We start from the raw sequence: 16,163 nt of genomic DNA on the forward strand, positions 1-16,163 counted from the left end.
TCTCCATCCATCTTAATTGCTTCGTATCGTATCGATCGATCGACCTAGGTCACCCACTCCTTTATCTCGACCTTTCAGCGAAAGCAAATGCCAGTTTTTATTTCGACCTGATCATAAATTCTCAAAACCAACTTCAATCGGATTGAATATACGACAACCGAGGGCGCGGTTAGCGCTCATACATCTTCATCATGCCTTCCGAAAAGACTCCTTTCTACGATCCCATACCTCCTACATACGACCAGGCCCTGGCCAGCAGTAGTCGTTACGACCCTGATGACTGGGCTCCAGCCCCAAGGTCTCCGACCAACGAGCGAAATGCAACTGAATCTGAATCTCAAGGTCTCCTACAGCACTCGAGTGCTGCCAGCTCTTCGCGCAGGCCCGACGGGTACCGACCACCAACAGTAGAAACCGATGATGAGGACAGTTTGTGGGCTAGCGACAGCGACAGCGATGACGAGGCCGCGCAGGTCCGACGTGAGATGCAGGAGATGGAAATCGAAGAACCCGACCGATCCACAGGCTCACAGTGGGGGAAGCGAATAGGCTCATATCTAACTCTACCGCGATGGAAATGGTCCTGGCGTCCAAGGTTACCACGATTGCGCGTACGTCTACCTCAACGAGCTGATGCGCCAACGGCCGAAAATGCCGAGTCTGTTACGGGTGAAAATGAGGAGACGCCAAGCCAGACAACGAGGAGGTGGAGTATACCCAAGTTCGACAAGACAGTCATCATTCTGTTCTGCGTGCGCATCCTGGCGCTCACGATTATACTGGGTTTCTTCTATTTGCTGTTCGCCAGTGATATGTTTGGTGGTCTGTCAGATCGTTTAGGAGGCGGTTTCCGCTTCAATCCCGAGGATCTTAGGGCTCACTTGCTACGAACCGTTGATCCTATCAGGATGCGCGCCTCGGTACAACACTTTTCAAACTACGCCCACATTGCTGGTACCGAAGGCGACTATGCGACCGCTCTGGATGTTCAAGCCATGTTTAGTCGAGCATTGCTGGATGAGGTGATGATGGACGAGTATCAAGTCTATATCAACTATCCCCGCAAGGATGGACGTGCGGTGCAAATAATGGATGGCAAGGATTTGAAAAAAGTCGTATGGACAGCCAAGTTGGAGGAGGAAGAAGTTGGCGGCGAAACTGCAGGTCGGCAAACATACGCCTTTCACGGATACTCCAAGTCTGGTGATGTCAAAGGACCCCTCATTTACGCCAACTACGGTTCACGAAAGGACTTTGAGCATCTTATAAGTAAGGGGGTCAATGTCACAGGAGCTATTGCGCTCGTCAGGAATGGCGGATCCCTGGATAACCAAGGTCTCAAAGTCAAGGCCGCGGAACTTGCAGGTTTTTCTGGATGCCTTATCTACTCCGACCCTGCAGATGACGGCTTCAAGAAGGGTGCTGTGGCGCCAGGAGGACTATACATGCCCGCAGACGGCGTTCAAAGAGACTCTGTGGCACTCACAAACTGGGGCATTGGCGATCCTTTGTCGCCTGGTTATGGTAGTAAGGGTGACCAAAGAATCACTCTTGACAAGGCAAACGGACTTGTTGGTATTCCTAGTCTTCCACTGGCATGGAGAGATGCCAAGGTCCTGCTGCAACACCTCAAGGGTTATGGCGAGAAAGTACCGAACAAGTGGGAAGGTGGCGTTCCAGATGTCGAGTGGTGGACCGGTGATGACAAGTCCCCGACCGTACGATTGAAGAATGAGCAGGATGAGGAGTCGATGCACACTATCTGGAACGTTTATGGTCGAATCAATGGCATGGAGCAAACGTCCAAGTCTATTATCATCGGTAACCAGCGTGACTCTTGGGCTTTTGGTGCGACAGACCCCCATTCAGGCACTGCCGTCATGATCGAGATGGCCAGAATCTTCGGGGACCTTGTGCAGCGAGGCTGGAGACCCTTGAGGACCATCGAGTTCATGTCCTGGGACGCTTCCGCATACAACCTAGTCGGTTCAACAGAGTATGTTGAGCATAACTCTGACGCGCTGCGCGATAACGCCTTTGCCTATATCAATCTTGATGCAGCCGTTGTTGGTAACGAATTGCATGCCTCTGGGTCGCCTGTGTTTAGAAAATCTCTTCTGCACGCTATGGGCCGAGTCATTGATCCCAGTACCAATGCCACCTTGAAAGAACTCTGGGACCAGAGTCATGCCGAGCTCAAGCAGCCTGAGGGAAGGGGTAACCATATTCCGTTCCAAGATATCGCTGGGACTAGCTCCCTCGACCTGGCGTTCAGGGGAAGCCAGGTTCCTCATCATTCAAGCTATGACAAGATTGATTTGGTGGATAACTTTATTGATCCCGACTTCAAGTATCATGGCGCCATGGGACAGATAATCGCTCTTCTCATTCTTGACATGGCAGATCGACCCATTATGCCTTTTGACATGGGGTGGTATGCGCAAAAATTGATTCAATGGGTGAAAGATGTCGAAAAATGGGCTATCCAGCACTTGGAGGGTCAACCCAAAGGCGAGACAGACGCGTTTAAGGAGCTCAAGGAAGCTGTACAGCTCATCCAGCACAACGTCGCCACATTCGAAAAGTGGGAGATGGACTGGGACCGCGACGTCTTGGGTAATGGAGGCTGGGAAGCCACCGACATTGGCGCGTCTCGATTAGCATACAATAACAAAATGGCATACTTCGAGACGGCGATGCTGGATCTTGAAATCGGTGGTGGAGTAAGTCTCATCATCCCAGTTGACAACAGAAATCAAGCTAACTATCCACAGATCCCCAACCGCACACAATTCAAGAGCGTCGTCTTTGGGCCAGAAGCTTGGTCCAACGATGGGGCTATCTTTCCTTCAATCCGCGACAGCATAGAAGAGGGAGATTGGAAGACCGCCAAACCCATCATTGCCAAGACGGCGGCACTCCTGCGCAAAGCAGCATCAATTCTAGAGATGCAGCAATAAAATACCTGTATGATTTCAACTGAGCAAAAGCTCCTCATTTATTTCCTTTTTCCCCTTCCTATTTCCCGATTCCGAAATCTGAGTCTTGGCGAGCCCGCCCTTGTTCTTCTTTTTCTCTACAGGATATACATAGTTGTCTGGTTTCTGATTTGGGAACTGCGTGACAACTCTTCACGCAAAAAGTGTACAGGAGGCATTGTACGGAGTTTGGTTGCGTGGATCCTGCTTGCTATATTGTTTTCTTGGGTAGGACTTGTTGAGGTACCTGGTCGGGATAGAGCGAAGGTTTGTCTGGCGACTATACAGGATTCTTCTTTGTTATAGTTATCGTAATGAAGGAATGCGAGTCACATATGTGCCCTGATATGTCCCATCATAGAAAACCCATAGAGCGAACACTCTTGTCGCAGTAAACCTGTGTCTCAGAACCTAGTCTCTTCGTGATTGCATCCTTTCATGACTCAGGCCTTCTGCGCCTCGTAGTCTTGCACAGAAACCAGCTTTCCAACAACAGTGTACTTCTCCAAAAACCTCTCCTCCCAACCCTGCAGCGCATCCATCTGTTCCGCATCCAACCCCTCGAGCTTATCAAGCGGAGCATCAAGATCCTTGGTCAGCATATCTTCGTCGAAGCTGCCGCACGCAAGACCTCGGCTCGCGTCCCTGCCAGCAAAGTTGCTGTACGGGCCACCAGGACCATAGAAGTTACGCCCAGGTGAGACATCAAAAACACGGCCGCGAACAGCGAGATAGACAGGGCGGCCCTCCTCGCCGTTGAAGGGAAGGAGTGTGTGAGGAGTGTATGTTCGGAACACGGTTGATGGGGTGTCGCGGGGGAGCGATGGTGGTGGCGATGAGCGCATGAGGGCATATGTTGTGTAGAGGACGGCGCAGATTAGGACGAAATTGAGAGGAGTGAAGAATGATGCACTGAGAGAGTTAGAGTATATCTTTCTAGAGACGGATTGATGAACAGCTTACGTTTCTTGGCTGGCTTGGTGAGCCAAGTGACTGTCGACGTGATCCATAGTTTCGATGGGTAGTATTCAACTACGTCTGGAGATGGGTTGTAAAGAGGTGATCAGGTATCTGGTTCAGAAACTGCTGAAGAGTTGCTTATGTGGTGGTAATTTGAAGGTGTTGGTTGGTTGGGGATAATCGAAAGCGAGATCCAGTAAGAAAGTGTTCGATTGATGGATTCCGAGCTTCCGGTGGCTGTTTGAGCTTCTTCCCCCACTTTATGTTCCGGCAGCACCGTTTCAGACAGCTTCGTGTTGTCTCGTCTCGGGAGTAGCCGCTCAGGTTCCCGTTTAAACCTTGTTTGATTTGTTACTGCCTGCCAACCACTATGTATGTGTACTACTATACTATCGCTTCAACCGAGGTAAACTTGACAATTTACTTGATTTTGTCCTGGCTGATGTAACTAGAGGATATCTGGTTAAGGCTATATTGATTACCTAGAACTGAAGAACTGGAGTTGATAACTCTAATAACATTACGTTCCATACACAGGTAGACAACGATGTGTTTTCAGCTTTCGCAAGCCTTTATTCAGGAAGACTGGGCGAGCATGCAAGGTTGATTATGGGAGATGTACTTACTAGATCTCTGCCTTAAGCTTGGGGCTCAACGCCGTGTCTTGTAATTATGTTTCCAACCCTTGGATCTTTAGGGAGAGGCAATTCCTTACCTCTGGACTTTAGACTCTGGACAAAATGGACAAAAATGACATCGGCCTTGTATAACTGAACTCTAAACTACTAACCTATTGGGGATATTTAAGGCCTCGCCCTGGGTCAGCTAACGGCATAGTGCGTTGCCGACAGCACAGCGTAATGCAAAGCAGGGAGGCACATCCAATCCTCCACGTTTAACCTGTCTATAACCAACCGACTATTGCTCAACAAGTATGCTCAACAAAAACAAAGGGGAATAAATAAACAGCAAAAATGCAAAAGGAAATGGAGGCTGAGGGATTTGAACCCCCGGCCTTTCGCAAGCATTTGAAACAATGCAAAGCGAACGTGATACCCCTACACCAAGCCCCCGTTTTCTTGATTTTCGAGATGCCAGATATAGTTTATGACTCCCACGCTGAACATAGACCCAGCTACTCCAAAGAGCATACGACGCTTCCAGATAATCCATCAATAGATTTATTCGGTTTGAAGCCTTGCTAGTATATTTATGTTGTATCATTTTCGAGTAATCTGATCTCTATCTGGCACTTGCTGATTATCAAGTTCTAAATGCAGATGGTAAGACTTCCACGGTTTAACACAAAAGACGTCTTTGTTTACAGGACAACCTCCAACTTCACAGTTGCTGCAGAGCACTCTATTAAAGTTTATATTAATGAGTCAGTCCTGTAGCCTGCGATAGGAGGCACATTTAAAGCATTATTCACTATGATTGTACAAGTCATGGCAGCAAGCAATGCACACTTACATGAAGAAGCAGAGAAGTGCCTGTCCAAAGGAAGGAATTACAACCTCACAAACACTCCATACAATTTTTTTTTACTTCCTTCTCAAGTTTTCTTAATTTATCCATTGTTAAGCCACCTGCAACAGGTACCTAATATCTCAGTCACCCCGTGACTCAACGGCGAAGAGTCATCCTCAACCCCGATATAATTGATAACTTCCTATAAATACATCATGTCTCAGCATCCTTTGAGGATCGATATTTTTTGTTCGCTATTCCCTGCACCTCTGTTCCTCAACTAATCAGTAACTCGGCCACTATACAATACCGCAAGATATCATCCCAGAACAAGACGTGATAAAAGTCCGAGACGCCACACAAGCCCAAGGTACATTTCAAATTCACAAGAAATGTCATCCTGTCCTGATCCAGGTCCCGGTCCGGTCTACTTCTGGAGGGAGTATGATCCAGAGGTTGGATATCTTTCACAGTGGTATTATTGTCCTTTTCGCGATGACAAAGATGAAAGGATAATGTACAAGACCGCTGAACAGTAAGTGTTCCGAGTGCGACCCAACATGAGAACTAACCGCGCCAAGCTACATGATGTTCCAAAAAGCCAAGCTTTTTAAAGACGAAGACACAGCCATCGCGGTGCTCCGAGCAGAATCACCTCGGAAGGTCAAGTCCCTTGGACGCAAGGTCAAAAACTTCGACGAAGCAACCTGGCTCGAGCATCGTCGCGACATTGTACGACATGGCAATATTCTCAAATTTACTCATGCTATTTCAGAAAAGGACTGCAAAAAGGGCTCACCCAGTGGTAACTCTCTCGATGGATCACTGCTTGATACGTTGCTCCGTACAGGTGACAGAGAACTTGTCGAGGCGAGTCCATTTGATCCCGTTTGGGGTATTGGTTTCAAAGCCGCCGACGCAGAGGCTGCGAAGGGTTCGTGGGGCGAGAATCTGCTAGGGAAGGAGTTGATGGCGACCAGAGGTATTCTCAGGGAAAAGAGAGATCAAGGGCAGCTGTAGATCAATCTCATTGTCAGAACTGGATAGTTCACTCTACTCGGTGCGGGAAAAAGAGTGCTTTGAGGCGATGCGCTTACACGCTTTGGTGGATTGAAATGGCCTCTAATATAAAGGTAACTTTTGAACCTGTCTATAGTCCATGCCCATCCCGCCGCTAATAATGCCGGGCCCAATAGCCCTATTCTCCTCAGTAATCATACATACAAAAGCCTCCTTCAGAGGCAAGCAGAGCGGCGTGGTAGTCATTTTGTTTTGCTGATAATCAGCCCCATATCCATTCTCCTGGAAATGCATGTTTTGTGTTGATGTGTTGTGTGGTATTGGTGTTGGTTTCGTGTGAGAGCCCGCCCTGATATTTTCACATGATGAAACATATTGTACAGTTATTAAAACATATTAGGCGATGCTCCTTTGTTCGCCCTTCCTCTCATCTCGCAAGTATCCAACAAATGCAGATCCCAACCCCTGACGCCGCATTGAAATGATCGTGCTTTTTAGTACCAGTCTCGTCCACTCTTCTGCATTTCAATCAGACGCCAGCCCCGTGTCTCAGGGTTGTTGACGTCTTCAGGTACTCGTGTGATACCAATTGCGTAAGTGACGAGCTGAACCTTGTCCTCCATACCAGCGGCAAGCTCGTTTGTCTTTGCGTTGCGGTAGACGTGGACTTCCTGCGTACGGCAGGTGACGATAAAGACAGGAACCTCGCCAGGGTCGAGCATGCGCGCTCGCAGGATGTCGACGTTTCGGATATCCAGAATCTTTCCATCAGACTTCATACCAGCCTGGAGGTACTGCTTTGTCAAAGCTTCATATACGGAGTACTGAGCAGCGGAAAGCCACAGCTTCAATGTCTCTGTCTCGCCCTTGACATAAGCATCAAGCACTTCGGGAAGGATGTACTCGCGAAGTTCCTGAAGGAAGGGCTCCGTTTGGAAGCTGGGGTCCATAGATCGGAACTTCTTAATAACCATGGCAGTCTCATTCTCGGCGAAGAAACCCCCAATGCGGTCGGTGATGCTTCGAGCTGTCGACACCAGAGGGTTCTCAGACTCGTCATACTTGCCCCTTAAGCTGAAAAGTCCCTGGACGTACTTGTTCTGGTCGCGGAAATCTCTCCAGGCCTCCTTCCAAGCAGCATCCTTGTGAACGGTCACGCTAGTACCAGCGCTGCTTTTGTGTTAGGGCAGTTCCAATGATCAAGACAAAAGATACTCACTTAATGTCCTCTTCCATGGCTTCAGGGGCCTTGTACCCCCGCTGTTTGTCGAGAGCCTCTCGTCGTTTCCGTCGCTCCTCTTTTTCAACCCAACCACCATACCGGGAAGAGCTGCCGTCGTCAATAACATCCTTGACGTTCTTGTAAGCCTCTGTGTTTCGGATAGGCTGAGTAGCCTTGTCTACAGCATCTCCAGTGACGTTGGCAGCCTTTCGAACACCCTTTACAACCGAAGTATCCCAAGTCCAAGAGGCACCCTTGCCAATGGCACCCGCAGTTGCCTTGGCGCCCTTTCCAAGGGTCGAGGACACAGCACCTGTAGACTTCTCATAGGCTTCACGAGCACGCCGCACACCCTCGCTCTCAGCGAATTGGTTTGCGGAGGCTGCAATTTGTTTCGTTGACTCGTTCCACTCCTGGGATTTTTGGAATTCTGTGTTCATGGTCTCCATGAACACCTGCCAAGGTGTCTTGTCACCGTGGGGAGGTGGGGGAGGGGCATCTTCCTTCTTCTTGTCCTTACCCTCACCTTCACCCTCTCCGTTTTCCTTTCCTTCCTTTTCGCCATTCTCACCCTCATCAGTCTTCTTAGACTGCTCTGTCTCAGACTTCTCAGACTTCTCAGACTTGGCCTCGGAATCTGCACCTGTTGGCTTCTGTTCTTTTGCGTCGGCAGGGGGAGAAGGCGAGGCCTTCTGCTCAGATTGAGGCTTCTCTTGGTGTAAACGGCTGGAGAGGTGGAAGAGGCGGGACTGCGCTGTATAAGTGGGGGTGCAGCGAAGCTCGGCGGGCACGAAGGAAGACCTCAAGGGAGATCGAATGGACCCGGAAAGCATTGAGCTCTGTGGCGTGGCACTGTTGCGTGAGGCATTCTGAGAGAGCTGGGATGCTAATCTGCGATATGCGAGTGATCTACCAGCGGATGAGACATGAGCAGAAGCCCGCGACAGGGCAAGCTCCGAGGAGGCCGTCTTTCTTGCGAGTGAGTTCATTATTGCAACAACACAAGCAGATAAGAAACCCTCCAAAGAAAAACGGAACGTGGATATAAGTATGGACGGTGGAAGGTGGTGGAATTCCCCGAGGAAATTTTGGTTTGCGATCTCGGTCCGGGGGCGGAAAGTCAAGGAAAGATGAGCACCGAGACGGCAAAGCCTCGGTAGAAATTTCAATCGGGTCCCGGTGCGTGGGGGAGCTACTAACCGCGAGTAAAAATTAACCAGGCAGATCATTTGAGATTCAACCCAATCCAATTGCAAGTCCACGACAGGCAATGCGCACAAGATGAGTCGCTCATTGTCGAGTCGCCTCGCGGCGAAGTCGCTTTTCCAAGCCTCCCGAGTTACGGTCCAGGCCGTCCGATCAATCTCACAAACGACTCCCCTACGCGATGATAAGCCTAAGAGCCGACCCAGTACAGCCTCAATCTTAGAGAGTATCTACGGTCCGCAAGATACGACCCAGGCGCAGTCTACATCCAGCAACAGTGCCATGGCCAACCTCTCTCAGAGCCTTGTGTTCAAGACTCTTGACAAGACCAACATCGATACGAGTGCCTTGGGCAAAAGATCCCACCGCAAGGCCCAGGCCAAGGAGGACGATCTCGAACCCTACCACTTCCATATATACTCACACAAGCACAACACTCACATAACGTGCACGAAGCCCAACCGCGAGCCTATCATTTCTCTGTCGGCTGGCAATATTGGATTCCGCAAGTCTCGCCGTGGTACCTTCGATTCAGCCTACTCCCTTACCAAGTACGTCCTGGAGCGACTGATCCACACCGGATGGCCCGTGAAGATGAACCGGTTGGAAGTTGTGCTGCGAGGTTTCGGTCAAGGACGAGAGGCTGCTCTCAAGGTCTTGATGAGCCCCGAGGGCAAGGTCCTACGAGACAAGATTGTGCGTGTTGCCGACTCGACAAGGATCAAGTTCGGAGGTACCAGGAGTGAGAAGCCCAGACGTCTATAAGTCAGATAGCCTGGGGTGTGCGTTGGAATCTGGTCACTTTTTGGGAATATGTTCACGCCAGAATATCACTTCGCCGCGCAAGTCATGGAAGTGAATGTACTATACTTTGTACGACATGTACTATACAAATGAACAAAAAACAGCTTGCTTAGGTCTGCAAGTCCCAAAAGAACGATCTGCTCCCGAACTACCAAACCATTGGTATCGTGCTAACCCATAAACAAAGTGCCTCGAAACTCCAAACTCCGATTGAATAGCATGCAACCGTATTTACACTCGATTATCGCAGTGCCCTCTCTGCTGGAGGTAAGCGGCGTCCGGCAGTGTCACGGAGGGCTTGTTTACCCTTTCCACTACCACCGCGTCTCCTCTCATCCTCGGAATTCCAATCGTCAACCTCACTGTCGTCGTTACTATCCGTTAGCAAATGGGGATTTGTTGACTTTAGCATGCCCGTGGCCTCGTTCGAATTGTCATAATCATCCAGCAGTGCGCCTTCGCTTGTGTCATATTCGGGTGGCTCGATCCAGTCCCGAGGGACGACACAAGGCAATGCGACGCCAATACTAGCAGCGCGATTCAACCACCCTGGACCGGATTGTCCTGTAAGCCGCTTACAAAGGTATGAGGTGAAATGGTTGCAGTTCTTTGTGAGAAGGTTGTACGATGTGCCGAGAAACTCGTCGGAAGCAGCTCGGAGAGTTGCCTCAATTTCTTGCTCGGTTGCAAGGGTGAATCCGTGAAGGATCTCGCATCGGAATGTGCCTCCGGGCGGTTCGGTCTTTGGTTTTGTCCAGTACACACCAGTGAGGCCCCTCTTGTCATGTCCACCATATGCGTATTCCTTCCCGTTGATGACGACGCCTGAATGGAGGAGTGAAGCGCCTACCGTCCACAATACTGACGACAATCGGCCGGGCTGTCAATGCCGCGCGTATCAGCATCTTGATCATGAAGGTTAACATGAGGGAGTGGGTGAGGTCCACCTACCGGCAATAGATCATAGACGTGAATGGTGATTTCGGTCTTGGATAAAGATAATGTCGAACGGTGGGATCTGCTCACCGAAGAGCTCTTCTTGGGACGAGGCATTCTGACTGCGACTATAATTATCGGGGACGTGGAAAGTGGCTCGAAGCTTTGGGGTTCGCAGCTGATAAGTTGAGCGGGGCTGTTAGGCGAACGACTGGGCTATGCTGATATATAAGTAGGTAGGTGCTATTTCAGGTAGGTCTCAGGTATTGCAGGCGATCGTCTTGTCACAGCAAACGTTCTTGATGAACAAAGAAGTGATGGTGCTGTCTAACTTGAAAGGTTGATGAATAGAACAAAAGCTAAGGGGAGCAATGACAATGACAGAGAAGGAGGCGGAGAGTTCGGGCCGTGTTGAGTCTGTTCCTGAGATCAGAAGCCGGCCAAAAATCCTCTGGGGTCAGACATTTCCAAAGACGGACGCCTAAAACGACAGCGTTCGTTCTGTGACATTCCGACACATCCATACTAAAACATGTAGTGCCTGTCCACTGGATGGATCCAGGGTCTTGCTTGCTGCACGCGCACGGATTACAGTCACTGGACTGTACCTGCCTGCCAAGCTGTTTTCGTCAGCCAATGACGTTATTGTCGTGATCCCTCCGGAATAATATCTTTACCGAAGCCCCGTCTTCTTGGCACGGCCCAACTTCTCTCTAAACCCAGCAAGGTGGGGTCACGAACAAATTCTCATCTCGTTTTCCCAAGCTCCGTCCCAAAATAAAAAGTGAAATCTTTTCTCTCCTCCTCAAACTCTTTCCTCTTCCCTTTTCCTTCGTCGTCGCTCTCGCTCTCGAAGCCGTCCGAGGTTGGCTAGCTGCCAACCTAAATACTTCAACACGAAGTCCTTCAAATCATCTCTCTTCTTCGCTTCTTCCTCTCCTCTTGCACCCCGCGCAGCCAGCTCTGCAGCTCTTGGAAACGTTCCATTCACGCGTTACGGCCTAGTTTTCTTTGTTCAACATCGTAACTACGCCAAGTCAAGAAAGATGCCTCCCAAGAAGCAAGTCGTTGAGGAGAAGATCCCTCTGGGCAGGCCTGGAAACAACTTGAAGAGTGGTATTGTGCGTCACCACCTCCCTGGTTAATCTTGGGGTTATGCCGTGACATACAAGCCATGTACTAACCGAACCTCCAGGTCGGTCTAGCAAACGTCGGCAAATCTACCCTCTTCCAGGCCATTACCAAGTCTAACCTCGGTAACCCAGCTGTATGAAGCCCCCTCGCCATCCGCCGTCTTTAGTATCGGGGTGCTGACAGCATCAAGAACTTCCCCTATGCCACTATCGACCCTGAGGAAGCTCGTGTCATCGTTCCCGATGACCGGTTCGATTGGCTCGTCGAGAAGTACAAGCCCAAGTCGGTTGTTCCCGCCAACTTGACTGTCTATGATATTGCCGGTCTGACTCGCGGTTCGTCCACTGGTGCGGGTCTTGGAAACTCTTTCCTGTCCCACATTCGTGCCGTCGATGCCATCTTCCAGGTTGTTCGTTGCTTCGATGATGCCGAGATCATTCACATTGAGGGCGACGTGAACCCCACCCGTGATCTTGACATCATCAGCGAGGAGCTCCGACTCAAGGATATCGAGTTTACTGAAAAGGCTCTCGAGAACCAGAAGAAGAAGACCCGCATGGGTGGTCAGAGTCTGGAGCAGAAGAAGGCTGTGCAAGATCAAGCCACGCTTGAGAAGGTCCTGGCCTGGCTCAACGATGGCAAGGATGTCCGCAAGGGCACCTGGGGTCCTAAGGAGGTAAGGAAAACTTTTTTTGCTTTGCTTTTACCACAACCTGCTTTTCTGATGACAAAAGGCCAGAAGGCCTGATCTAACCCAGCTCGTCGAATGCCTCACCCAATTAACGCTTAGAGGCATATTGAGATAAATTTTACTCTGATTGCAAACCCTTTCATTATATATGTTTGAGACGTTTCAACTGAGCCTTTGCTGACTCGCTCATTTAGATTGAGGTCATCAACCCTCTCTTCCTCTTAACTGCCAAGCCCGTTGTCTACCTTGTCAACTTGTCTGAAAAGGACTTCATCCGCAAGAAGAACAAGCATCTTCCCAAGATTGTCGAGTGGATCAACGAGAACGCAAAGGGCGACCCTCTCATTCCTATCTCCGTCTCTTACGAGTCGCGTCTCACTTTATGTGAGACCGAGGCTGAGGCCAAGGAGGAGCAGAAGAATGCCGGTGCTGACTCTGTTCTGCCCAAGGTCATTCTCCAGATGCGAAAGACACTGCAGCTTGGCAGCTTCTTCACAGTCGGACCTGATGAGGTCCGACAGTGGACCATCCGTAATGGCACCAAGGCGCCTCAGGCTGCCGGTGTTATTCACAACGATTTCGAGAAGACCTTCATCCAGGCTCTCGTCTTCAACTACAACACCCTTAAGGAACTTGGTGATGAGTCTGAGGTCAAGGCCAAGGGCAAGATTATGACCAAGGGTAAGGAGTACGTCATGGAGGACGGTGATATCGTCCACTTCAAGGCTGGTGCTGCCAAGGGCTAAGCCTACAATATCAACTGCGGTATTTAATTCTATAGAAAAAAGTTAAATGCAACAATGTGATGAAGATGATTCAGTTTCTCGTGCTCATGTGAAAAACATTCTCGATGTTCTGTGTCATATTGCACCCTTTTCTGCCTCAGTGCTTCCCACGATGGAAAGGGACTGTCACAACAGTGACGCTATCATCTCAATCACAAGCCATCATATATTCTTACATGTTGCGTTTTGACGAACGAATGCTCGCTTGCACTCATACAACGTCATCTAATCGCTGCAGCGTTTGGCCTTAACTCACAAGGCTCCGAGAGTACAGCAGAATGCACCTACCCTACGGACAGAAACCGGTATGTAATATTGCCTGATCAAGTCGAGCAATGTTTTGCATAATAGTGCGCGATGATTACGTGACTTCTATCAAATTGAGTATCTCGCCAGACGGTATGACATAAAAAAAACAAAGACATGTATGTATGTATGTACGATAACACATTTCAACTTCAATTGACCCCCGCCCCCAACATGATCGTCATGTCTCCCACCTTCCATCATGGTGGTGGAGTTTGGAGGGGCATCCAAACCCTGCACAAAAGAATTCCAAAAAAAAGACAAAAGAATAATGTTGGAATTATTGTTTTGCCGTCAGCAAGACTCGAACTTGCGTTTTCAGTGCTTCGAATAGCCACAAACTGATGTACTGACCCCTATACGATGACGGCTTTTGAGATTATTGAAAAAGGTTCTTGTAGATTTGTATATATGATCAAGCCACGAATGGAAAACCCTAACTCCTCCTTTTTGGCCAAACAAAGCTGAGACATGATTTATTCGGCTTCCTCCTGGAAACTAATGGAATGTCTGATCTCTTGTTGCTGTGTGGAACTGGAGGACTGCTCGTAATGAGAGTATCATGTACAACTTGATGAAATTTCTTATAATTGTTCGTACGATGAGAGTAGCCTGTGGTCACGGATGCACACTAACGTTTAATTATTCTGAAGTGTTTTCGTTCATTAAATACTAGACGAATTACCAATCCAAATAGATCGTTTTCTCATTATCATCATTTTTCTTTCCAATCATCCATTCATCTCGTGTCATCATGATCGTTATCATGCTACTAAGAGGCACCGGGCCCTTAGACGCCACCATAACGAACACCTCTCTTTCCAAGCTCCTTGCGACCAATGGCATCCTCAGGCCATACCCATCCACGGCTTCGCTTGGCCTCGCGCTTCTCAGCCAGCTGGGGCTGAGGCATCCACGAGTCTCGGGGCTGGGCCTTGCGGCGGGTTCCTTCGGCCGGTGCGCCAATTTCAGCTCGCCAGTGGGCATGTTTGGCAGGAGTATCGTCAGAAGCAAGCTGGCATAGGCCCCAGAGAGCGAGGCATGCTGTGAGAGGAGTTTCCTGAGGCAGATATGAGGCGTCACCTTCGGGTGCAGAGGCGGCAAGTTGAACAGAGGTAACTTCAAGATCTCCGAAGAAGGGAGTGTTGGCAGTACCGTTACGAACAAGGACAAGCTCAATCTCTGTAAGGATGAAGCCGTAGCGGCACCCATGCTCGCGCATAGCATGATGGATAGCTGATAGGCCGCGGAGGTATTCGACACGCTTGATATTGCCCTCGACACGCATACCAGTGTTGAAGCGATCAAAGCTGCGAACCAGACCGACGACACGGGCAGTGGGCTTACCACCAAACATAGCAGCCGCAGTGGCAGATTCCCCAGCGGCGTTGGCAACGAAGAGAAGATCATTCATGCCATTAGTCTTGGGAGGCACCGAAAGGTGCAGGGGACGAGTAGAAGACATGGTCAGGGCTGAGTTCAGCTTGGGCAGGTAGTATGAAGCATAGATGGAGTGAAGTTGAGCCTCGGTCTCTGGGTGACGAGAAGTAAAGGTGGGCTGAGGAAGTAGAGGCGCAGGAACAGGGTTAGTAAGAAGAGTGGAGGCACCAGGGAGAGAGAGAACGGCAGAAGCGTTGAAGGAGGACCAAGAGCGAATGTTGCGAACATCCCACCAGAAGTGCTTGGTGGCGGCATCTCGCACGGGGAACGAGATATGGCGGACAAGCGAAGCAGCGGGGTTGGTTGTGGTGAGAAAGCTCAAAACGTTGGTGCTGGGAGCGGGATCCGGAGTAGCAGTGAGGCTCAAAGGAGACTGAGCCCTAGGGCTGTAGTTGTAGGAGGCAAAGCTATAGTCAGATTGCTGCTGGGGGACATCAGAGGCGAACGTGGGCATCTGACGGTAGGTTGGGTAACCATAGCGGTCGATTGCGGTGGCATCAAGGCTGGAAGCACGACGTGAGTGGGAGGAGCCAGAGATGTGAGTGGCAAAATTGGCAGGAGATGCAAGTAAAGATGCAGTCAGAGACTCGTCAGGCTGACTGGAGAAAGATGTGTGGACAGAGGCGATAGAGCCAGGAGTGTCAAAGTTGATGCTGAGAGACTCTGGGTTTGTGTAGCTACGTGAGTGACGAGGAGGGTTGGGAGCAGGAGGGGTCATCATGCGGTAGTGACCGTAGGGGGTAGGAGTAGGAGTGGCATCGATATCCTGGTCCTGAGAGCGGATCTTGGGGAGCAGGAGAGGACCGTGCTGACGAACAGCAGAAGAGGCTCGAGGGGGCGTTGTCAGACGAGAGCAGAGAGAGTCATGGTCTGAGTCGACAGAAACATTCGAGTAGACCGAGGCCTTTGACGAAGAGCGAGAGTGGCTGGAGACATGTCCAGCAGCAGAGGCAGAGGCTGAAGCATATGCCATATCGAGGAAAGCTTGGTCAAAGGGCAGTGATGACATGGCAGGAGGGTGACTTGGGCGCTCAATGGAGGCTGAGGGGAACGTGAAGTCGAAAGGCATGTCGACTGATAGACTTTAGATGATGTTAGAGACATTGTATAGTATGATAGTATTGGTATATGGCTGACTCACGAAGACATGATGTTGGTTTATTAGTTTTGTATGTCTATTGATATATCGACAGTAATCAGGGAGACCAGCT

At 49.8% G+C, this 16,163-nt stretch overlaps 8 protein-coding genes and 2 non-coding genes across 10 annotated transcripts; 4 read left to right on the plus strand and 6 right to left on the minus strand.

Annotated features, from left to right (window-relative positions):
- Window positions 1-191: 191 nt before the first annotated feature.
- FPOAC1_002895 (uncharacterized protein) lies at window positions 192-2,960 on the plus strand (the record flags this gene model as incomplete). Its single annotated transcript, XM_044847469.1, has 2 exons — window positions 192-2,723; window positions 2,775-2,960. 2 exons carry the CDS (start codon window positions 192-194, stop codon window positions 2,958-2,960), a joined length of 2,718 nt encoding a protein of 905 aa, XP_044713385.1.
- A 461-nt stretch (window positions 2,961-3,421) lies between these two features.
- Window positions 3,422-3,988, minus strand: FPOAC1_002896 (uncharacterized protein; the record flags this gene model as incomplete). Its single annotated transcript, XM_044847470.1, has 2 exons — window positions 3,422-3,890; window positions 3,942-3,988. 2 exons carry the CDS (start codon window positions 3,986-3,988, stop codon window positions 3,422-3,424), a joined length of 516 nt encoding a protein of 171 aa, XP_044713386.1.
- Window positions 3,989-4,925: 937 nt separating this feature from the next.
- On the minus strand, window positions 4,926-5,011 carry FPOAC1_002897. The gene has a single exon. It is a non-coding gene; the product is annotated as a tRNA-Ala (tRNA).
- Window positions 5,012-5,800: 789 nt separating this feature from the next.
- FPOAC1_002898 (uncharacterized protein) lies at window positions 5,801-6,428 on the plus strand (the record flags this gene model as incomplete). Its single annotated transcript, XM_044847471.1, has 2 exons — window positions 5,801-5,943; window positions 5,990-6,428. 2 exons carry the CDS (start codon window positions 5,801-5,803, stop codon window positions 6,426-6,428), a joined length of 582 nt encoding a protein of 193 aa, XP_044713387.1.
- A 494-nt stretch (window positions 6,429-6,922) lies between these two features.
- Window positions 6,923-8,639, minus strand: FPOAC1_002899 (uncharacterized protein; the record flags this gene model as incomplete). The annotated part of the gene is made up of 2 exons (XM_044847472.1): window positions 6,923-7,598; window positions 7,648-8,639. The coding sequence occupies 2 exons, from the start codon at window positions 8,637-8,639 to the stop codon at window positions 6,923-6,925; spliced, it is 1,668 nt and encodes a 555-aa protein (XP_044713388.1).
- Window positions 8,640-8,931: 292 nt separating this feature from the next.
- Window positions 8,932-9,621, plus strand: FPOAC1_002900 (uncharacterized protein; the record flags this gene model as incomplete). Its single annotated transcript, XM_044847473.1, has 1 exon — window positions 8,932-9,621. One exon carries the CDS (start codon window positions 8,932-8,934, stop codon window positions 9,619-9,621), a length of 690 nt encoding a protein of 229 aa, XP_044713389.1.
- A 280-nt stretch (window positions 9,622-9,901) lies between these two features.
- Window positions 9,902-10,713, minus strand: FPOAC1_002901 (uncharacterized protein; the record flags this gene model as incomplete). The annotated part of the gene is made up of 2 exons (XM_044847474.1): window positions 9,902-10,540; window positions 10,612-10,713. 2 exons carry the CDS (start codon window positions 10,711-10,713, stop codon window positions 9,902-9,904), a joined length of 741 nt encoding a protein of 246 aa, XP_044713390.1.
- A 929-nt stretch (window positions 10,714-11,642) lies between these two features.
- OLA1 (Obg-like ATPase) lies at window positions 11,643-13,167 on the plus strand (the record flags this gene model as incomplete). Its single annotated transcript, XM_044847475.1, has 4 exons — window positions 11,643-11,717; window positions 11,792-11,863; window positions 11,921-12,406; window positions 12,616-13,167. 4 exons carry the CDS (start codon window positions 11,643-11,645, stop codon window positions 13,165-13,167), a joined length of 1,185 nt encoding a protein of 394 aa, XP_044713391.1.
- A 634-nt stretch (window positions 13,168-13,801) lies between these two features.
- Window positions 13,802-13,883, minus strand: FPOAC1_002903. Its single transcript has one exon. It is a non-coding gene; the product is annotated as a tRNA-His (tRNA).
- A 419-nt stretch (window positions 13,884-14,302) lies between these two features.
- Window positions 14,303-16,101, minus strand: FPOAC1_002904 (uncharacterized protein; the record flags this gene model as incomplete). Its single annotated transcript, XM_044847476.1, has 2 exons — window positions 14,303-16,034; window positions 16,094-16,101. The coding sequence occupies 2 exons, from the start codon at window positions 16,099-16,101 to the stop codon at window positions 14,303-14,305; spliced, it is 1,740 nt and encodes a 579-aa protein (XP_044713392.1).
- Between the last annotated feature and the right edge of the window lie 62 nt (window positions 16,102-16,163).

Source organism: Fusarium poae, chromosome 1 (assembly GCF_019609905.1).
Source record: "Fusarium poae strain DAOMC 252244 chromosome 1, whole genome shotgun sequence".
NCBI lineage: Eukaryota > Fungi > Ascomycota > Sordariomycetes > Hypocreales > Nectriaceae > Fusarium > Fusarium poae.